Genomic DNA, 8,082 nt, shown 5'->3' with positions numbered 1-8,082 from the left:
TCGGGGGAATGCATGAAGATGATTATGGGAAAGATTCAAAACCTTATCTCTGACGACTCAGCCTCCGTCGTCAATTTGGACCAAGGGAAGAACAATAGTGGAACTTTTAGAGTTACTGGTAGTTTTAGGAAAAGGAAGAAAAGGGATATTGGCAGTAGAATTTGTAAGTCGATTTAGTCTTTTAACTAATTTAATACACAGTTCCATAATACGTATACGCTAAATCCCCGGATTGTCTATACAAGAGGAAAAACCTTTTTATTATAAACATTTTGAGAAAAATGCATTCTTTATTAAAAAATTGTTCTAAAATTATTAATCCCGTCAATATTTTTTCAGATTTTTATACCTTTTAGAGATAAAAAAATGAAATATGGTTGGATTTTTCCTAAAGCTTCATTCAGAACCTCGCTTCATTTACAATGTATACTATACTTTTTAGTTTTTTTTTATCTAGCAACAGCTCGTGGTAGGTAATCAGTTGTATCCATAGGGAAAACCTAATATTTAGCTTATAAAACAATAAACTTTTGATTTCTAAGTACACTTTCTCTTGACCGATGGTAATCAAAGGTCAATATGATATTCCTCGCAAATTTTCAAGTAATTAGCGGAAAAGTTAAAACTTTTGTAACTTTTTCCACTAATTGAAAATTCCTACCACTAATTTTGACGATCTGCATGCTTACATTCAAATTAGAGGAACAAACTTCTACACTAATTGAAACCACTAATTGCGAGGTTCTGAATGAAGCTTTAAGCTTCATACAGAATTTCGCATTATTTCAATTCAGATTTCGTTCGCATATTTTTAATAACTACCTCGTCATATCCGTGGGCGACAGGAGGATAAATAACCTGAGATACGTGGATGATACCGTGATAATAGCTACCAGCAAAGAAGAGTTGCAGGAAGTCATGGCTGCACTGTGCTCTATTAGTGAAGAATATGGTTTGGAACTAAACAAACGGAAAACCAAGACGATTATTGTTGACCGCCTCCTCAACAACCAACCTGATGTCCGAACCGTGGCTGGATACGGGGTTGTGAGCCAGTTCAACTATTTAGGTTCCATGATAGCAAACTCTGGACGATGCGAGGCTGAAATCAAGCGCAGAGCGGCAATGGCGAGGAATGCAACAACAAAGGTGACTGAGATATGGATGACTTCAGCAATTACGCGAAAAACTAAACTGCGCATTGCAAACTCCCTCATATTCCCTATAGCTATGTATGGCTCTGAAACATGGGCACTAAAGGAAAGTGATAAGCAAAGAATAAACGCCTTGGAGATGTGGGTATATCGACGACTGTTGCGAATACCATTGACGGCTCATCGAACAACTATTTCTATTATTGAGGAACTAAAAATTGAGACACGTCTGGTTACCAGGAAAAATGAATCAGTCAATCATCCGATATTTTGACTATATTGCCAAGAGTGGCACCTCAATTTAAAAACCGATGGTGGAGGGGAAGCTGGAGGGGAGACGATCACGTGGAAGATCACCTAAGAGGTGGGTAGACCAAGTCAAAACCCTAGGGGGCTACAACCTCCCCGAAGCCTCACATATGGCGCAGTGTCGAACAACTTGGTTCGAGGAAGTGAGGGGAATCAACACATGATGTCACCATACTCTCACGTAGGGTGAAGGACTGAAGAGAGCCTCGTCATATTTTTAATATCTGCAGAAAATATGACGTTAATTAAAATTAATAATAACGTGATCAAAGAATGATAAATAAAAAATTCGGTCATATTTTCATATTTTTTTTATTTTACTCTAAAACGGTATGGGAATTTGGATAAGTATAAACGGGATTAACCATTTTAGAACAAGGATTTTTTTAAAAAAAATTCAATTTTCTCATAAAGTTAATAATAAAGGTATTTTTTTCCTCTTGTAAAGACAAGCCGGGAACACTGTAGAATGTTCGTTGTTAAAGTTAACGAGAATCAAAATGAAACGGATTAGAATAAGAAATAAAATTACACTTTTGCACTAACAAAATATCCAATGAAACGAAAAAATTGCATTACAATAACATTGTATAAGTCTGCAAGAATTCCTGTATCATAACTTTAAACATGTGCCAACTCTAGATATAAATTACATGATATAAAATACAAACTAAATCTAGATTATTATTTATTAGATAAAATTTACGTGATTTAGAATTATATTCCTTATTTATTGTCACAAATTCTAAGCGTTCTTTGTAAATTCCAAGAGGTTTCAGTAGACTAGAATTGGAACATTTCTTTCTTATTGAAATTAAACTTTGGTATATTTTCAAATATATTATTCAGTATAACCCCTAAATTGGCCCTATAACATAACTGTTTAATTCAAAGCCGAAAAAAGATTGTATAATACCCCGTTTTTTAACTATAATCACTGTACATTATTTCATAAATAGTCGACTTTTTTAGTGGGAAAACTTTATATTTAGAATAGTTAATAAACGAAACACCAAAGGGACCTATTTCTAAATACATCCTTATAAGAACTGAAACTTTTTAGCGTAGTTTTATTTTTTTTCAACTATTTTTTAATAGAATCAATGAATATTGCTATATTTATCAATGAAAGATACTCATCATAGCTATTTAAGGTATATTTACCGTCTTTATTAACGTGTAATTTCAAATTCCAGACATGGTACAAGAGAAAATGCACGATGGACGCCAAATATTTTATAATCAAGACACCAATTCCTCCAAAAGGGACCAAAATGTAAAGGAACAAATTCAAACGTCGGCAATTTCAACGGCAATCTCTAAAACTCACCAATCTATAGAAAAATCTGTAACATGCTCAACTAATCATTCACATCTAGCTCATACCAATAATAAAACTAATAATTTAGTTAACTTTAAATCTAAACGTTTCAAACGTGATTTGGCGACATCGTCGATAGAAGCAACTACAGACAGTACTGATGTTAGTACTCAGAACAGTACAATCATTTGCGATGTAACTTGTAGACATCCAGAATACATAGTTTTTACTTGGGTATTATGTATGATCGCGCTAGCGACTGCTTTAAAATTGTATTACCTCGTAAAGCTATTTATGGCGAGCCTTATGGTTGGAATTTATACGATTCTAATTTTGGTACCATACAAACCAATTTTTGACAGCGTAAATGCTATTGCTATTGGGTAAGCACCAGGAAAATGATAATTCTCCTTGTCAATATCAAATTTTGTTTTTAGTGACGTAATAGTAATTCCTTTGTCAGCTCAGATGTTGATATTGCTGGTGGTTTTCTGTTTGATGGTCGCTTATCATGCGCGATTGGTAGAAGTCACTTCTCGGTTAGATTTTTTATGGAAGCAGCAAGCTGAAAGGGAATTGACTGACATGGAAGAAACAAAACAGAATAACAAGCAATTATTAAAGAATATTCTACCGGAACATGTTGCTAGACATTTTTTGTCTAACGATAGGAATAGTGAAGTAAGTACTTTTACATTATATTTTACAAAGATAAGTATCTTTAACTGTGAAATATTAGACCGTCGCGTCATGTCGTTTCATAAGATTCAGACGGAATAGATTCGTATATCAATCTAATAAAATTCCATCGAGCTTGTAGTCCCCGTAAACAGTCCCCAGCTAAACCTGAAAAGAGTGCTAGTATAATTTTTTGTTAAGGAGAAGAATTCCCTCCCAGTAAGTAGTCACTTACACGCTTTCGGAGTATAGTCTGTCCAAATTTAAGGAATATTTCGACAGACGACATCTAAAAAATGACAGAAAATACAATTTATCTGTTAATTAAAATGACGGACACAACTGTCACTGTCATGTATCCTGATCCGCTCGTTGGGCGGACTATACCAAGGTACAGCTTATAATAGTAGACTCTTTTCCCCTAATTTTGACTCATATAATACTGAATTCAGAACTCGACAGTTCGCTCACTTTCATACGGGGCTTCTATAGAAGAGAAAAAAGAGAATATTACAATACCTATTAATATTATCTTTACTCAGCACCTTACTGACAGAGTGCCATGTCAATAGTTTATGTTGATTTCATTTAACCAATTCTTCTATTCTCCTGTTTGCTATAACAGATCAGCGAAAATGGTTTTTCATAAGAAGTTCTAGGATTTCATTAAGATGCGCCCAATTTGTTTCATCCTTCTTCCTTATATGGTCAATGTTGTGATCCTTATCTTTGGCGAAGTAATTTATTTGTTTAGCGTATGGTAACACATGACACGAGCAATTAAAATCTTAACCCCAACGACAAAAACTAAACATCAAATCCAAATAACTAAATTTTTGATCGAAGTAAGAGCTGATGTGTAGGCCCCAGAAAATCCGGAAATATACAGTGGCTAGATTAATAGATCATATTGTATATTTTTAAACTATGTTTAAAGGAAACAAAATATTTAGGAATCATTCTGGACTCGAAGCTTTTCTGGAAAAGGAACACGGAGGAAAGGATGATAAAGAATAAATGCATTCTATGCATGTAAAAAACTATTTGGAAGATGATGGCGTCTGCAACCGTACATTATACACTGGATGTACACTGCTATAGTTAGATCACTTATGTCTCACAAAAGTATAGCGATTAGCAGCTCTATGTATAACTGGAGCAAGGAACAACACAGCGCAAGCTGCGCTAGAAGCAACTCTGGACCTACAATCAATCGACTGGCTCATAAAGGATCTGGCCGCTAAGGGTGCCCTAAGATTAAGGGAATTAAATCTGTGGAACCAGACCAACTACGGTCACTTGAGGATATTGCCAGTGATAGGGAAAATCATGGTGAACACGAGTCCACATCTGCTAGACCAGAAAACGGACTATATGTTCTCCAAACATGATTTTGGAGAAAAGGTAAGGATTCGCATCCCGACAAGGAAAGAATGGAAAAGCAACCGAGTAATGAACACTCAAGAGTTAGCAGTCTATACAGATGCTTCCGCAACTTCAGGAGGCACAGGTATAGGCATCTTCTCAGAGGAACTAGACATCCGACGATCTTTAAGGCTATCGTATGGCTGTAATGTTCTACAAGCAGAGGTTTACACCATTAAGAAGCATCACCATGCAACCAGTGAGATCGAAAACTGTGATGGAATGCCGAGAAGCACTGTCCTGGCTGCGTGAACTCTGTTCAGAGACATCTTGATCGACGGAGATGAGCTGGTGGTTTACTTCATAGTGTAGGCTACAACAGGTGCCAATTCAATTGTCGAATAGACAAAGAGCAGGTTGGCATGAAGTTATAGCTAATATATACCAAGTAATGCGCCTTTCTAAAAACTAAATAAGCTGATGATGGTGTTAGTAACACTTTAAAAATCCATTTTTTAAGAAATTACTGATTACATTGAAATCTCCATTAAGAACGTTCTTAGATACGAGGAGATTTTGATGTATGAAGTCAGGTTCTAGGTTCTGGCGAGAACTTTGTTCAGTGAATAAACAATTAAAAAAAATTCAAATTTTAGATTTCCGAAAATTTTTTGAATGTCCGCATGTCTTCCGTGCTATCCATTATCTATTCCGCTTATTTTGGACATAATGAAAGCTAATATTGTTCTTGTTTTGTTCGCCTTCTTCTTGAATTCGGTCAATTCTTGAGACCAGCACGCGGATGTTTCGTCAAGTTGACACGAGGTTCTCCTTTTAGAGCAGAAGCTACGAGCAAAGCGGATGTTTTCGCATGTGGCATGCGGTCACAGAAATTTGTGATATTGAGGCGGTTGCAAAAAAGATAAAAGGAAAGAATTAAAATATTCCTAGTCTATCAAACTTAGTTTATCTCAACGTCGTTGAGAAATTTCTATGAAAAATTGCCAGAAAATGATATCATGGTATACCGCATATTCAATAGTCCTTGCTAGTTTGAGTAGTTTGAGGCATCTTACTCTAAGTTCGAATACGCTAGAATCTAATAAGTTGTAGTACTGTTGTAGTACTAACGTTGAAATTTATTGGTTTAATATTTCCAGGAATTATTCTCCCAGTATAGAGAGGAAGTTGGAGTACTGTTTGCTACGATTCCTAACTTTACCGATTTTTATTCGGAAAAAATCAACAAAGGCGTCGAATGTATAAGACTGCTGAATGAGATTATAGGTAAGGCATCATAAGTTATCATAACCTAACAAACAATATATGTTTTGGTACGGTGATGTTAATTTAAATATGATTAATTTTAGCGGATTTTGATGAACTTCTAGATGATGAGAGATTTAACTGTATAGAGAAAATAAAGACTGTTAGTGCAACGGCAACTTATATGGCCGCATCGGGTTTGAATCCTACACATCAGGTAACTAATTACATAATAATTAAATACTAGTTGCAGTAAATACTATAGGTTAGTGATAAAAAAATCCAACCTGACATTAAAAAAATTCGAATATGGGATTTGAATAAGGCTTGAATTTAGTAATGAGGATTTTTTGTCTTGGTCACTACTTTGTCTTGGTCACTACTTGTTAATACAATAATAGAACACACTATTGTTTTAGACATCTGACAAAAACTCTGAGGGTGTGCACCACTTATGCGCTCTGATAGATTATGCTATGTGTATGAAGGACAAATTAGATGATATCAATAAGGATTCTTTCAATAACTTCGGACTCCGAATAGGAGTTGCTTGTGGCTCTTTGGTTTGTGGAGTTATTGGTGCCAGGAAGCCGGTATTTGATATATGGGGCGATACAGTCAATTTAGCCTCCAGAATGGATTCGACAGGCTTAATTGGATACATACAAGTTCCTAAAGAAACATCCCAGGTAAAATTAAAGGGTTATTTTAAAAAAAAAAACATTTTTTTCTTATTTCTATTTAGTACCTTCACCATATAAGGCTTCTATTTGGTTAACCTATATTAATGTACTTGAGTTTCCAATTTTGGTAGAAATCATACAGTATCTTCGTTATTGGTGAAGAGATACAAAGGGTCAGTTTACAATGTAAACAAAATTTTCCTTAGTCCTCTTTGAGTTTCTAAATGCTGAAAATTTTGTATTTTTGAGACACCTCCCGATACTCTGTAAATTCCGACGAACATCTGCTGATGTTGGCATCATCTTTAGCATCATTAGCAGATGAGATTAAAACTAATGTAAAATTTAAAAAATAGCATTTTTTTTTTTTTTTTTTTTTTTTACATAAATAATTTATTAAGTTTTTTTTATTTTTTGTAAAAATCAGGTTCCATACTTTTTAATGTAGAATTATTTTGTTTCTTTTATTATCAAGTCTACCAATAAAGAATTATTTTTAATGAAAACTTTTAAGTTACGGTAAATGAACATTAAATATAGAGTGATATATATTTTGGAGCTCAAAGCCAGATAATTGAAAGAATGATTCGTAAATATACAGAAAATATAATATGCAGCTATTTAAGAGAAACATAGTTCGTATATTTAAAACTATTCTTTCGTGGGGCAACAAAAAATTACTCCACTATATTTTACGTAAAAGTTCTACAATAAACAGAGTTTTCACCTTCTCGATACATTTTACAATAACAGAGATAGGGGGCGTCCTATATTGCAAAATTTTCAAAAGAACCAGCAAGAGCTCCAGAAACGAACTGGGCTATGAAAATTTTGTTTTACAGCATCTTCCATTTTGACAAAAGTGGGACAGGTTTATGCATGGGAATGGGGTTTTGGGCCAGCCACGTATCCTTCTATCCTTCTATCTACTAATAACGGAATGCCAGTATGTGGTTGGTAAAATGGAACAAATGTACATCCAGATGGGTGATTCTGTTCAAACTCTCTTAACTTGTCCATTACATTTTGATACACAATTGAGTGAAACTAATACTAAAAATACAAGATACTAGTTAATATTTTAATAAAAAATAGATTAAAAATTTTTAAAATTTAAAAGAGGCAAGGGTTTTCTGGTAACAAATCTGATAATAATCATTCATTCTGACAAATTGACATAATACAATTTACCTATGGCCTAAAACTTTGTGTTTGAAATATTTAAAGTAAACAGATATTATACATGGATAAGGGTAGCCCAGGTAAAGAGTTTATTCATGTGGATTCCATAACAGCCTGTGAAAAA

The 8,082-nt window shown here is 34.3% G+C and overlaps 1 protein-coding gene across 1 annotated transcript; it reads left to right on the top strand.

The window, feature by feature from the left end:
* The first annotated feature begins 7 nt into the window (after positions 1-7).
* Positions 8-6,871, top strand: LOC115887377 (adenylyl cyclase 78C-like). Its single transcript, XM_030906789.1, has 7 exons — positions 8-163; positions 2,660-3,167; positions 3,222-3,465; positions 5,988-6,114; positions 6,198-6,310; positions 6,513-6,782; positions 6,839-6,871. The coding sequence occupies exons 1-7, from the start codon at positions 13-15 to the stop codon at positions 6,869-6,871; spliced, it is 1,446 nt and encodes a 481-aa protein (XP_030762649.1). The 5' UTR covers positions 8-12.
* Positions 6,872-8,082: the final 1,211 nt, after the last annotated feature.

This window comes from Sitophilus oryzae, unplaced genomic scaffold (assembly GCF_002938485.1).
Source record: "Sitophilus oryzae breed Bouriz unplaced genomic scaffold, Soryzae_2.0 scaffold_563_pilon_pilon, whole genome shotgun sequence".
NCBI lineage: Eukaryota > Metazoa > Arthropoda > Insecta > Coleoptera > Curculionidae > Sitophilus > Sitophilus oryzae.
Note: the sequence above shows the minus strand (reverse complement) of the source record. Positions and strands in the feature narration are given on the sequence as shown.

What these genes read in the sequence shown, in the direction of transcription:
- LOC115887377 (XM_030906789.1), top strand. Translation starts at nt 13, where the DNA reads ATGAAGATGATTATGGGAAAGATTCAAAACCTTATCTCTGACGACTCA. An exon ending in ACTGCTGAATGAGATTATAG is followed by an intron (nt 6,115 to 6,197) that starts GTAAGGCATCAT and finishes GATTAATTTTAG; the next exon opens with CGGATTTTGATGAACTTCTA. An exon ending in GTTTGAATCCTACACATCAG is followed by an intron (nt 6,311 to 6,512) that starts GTAACTAATTAC and finishes CTATTGTTTTAG; the next exon opens with ACATCTGACAAAAACTCTGA.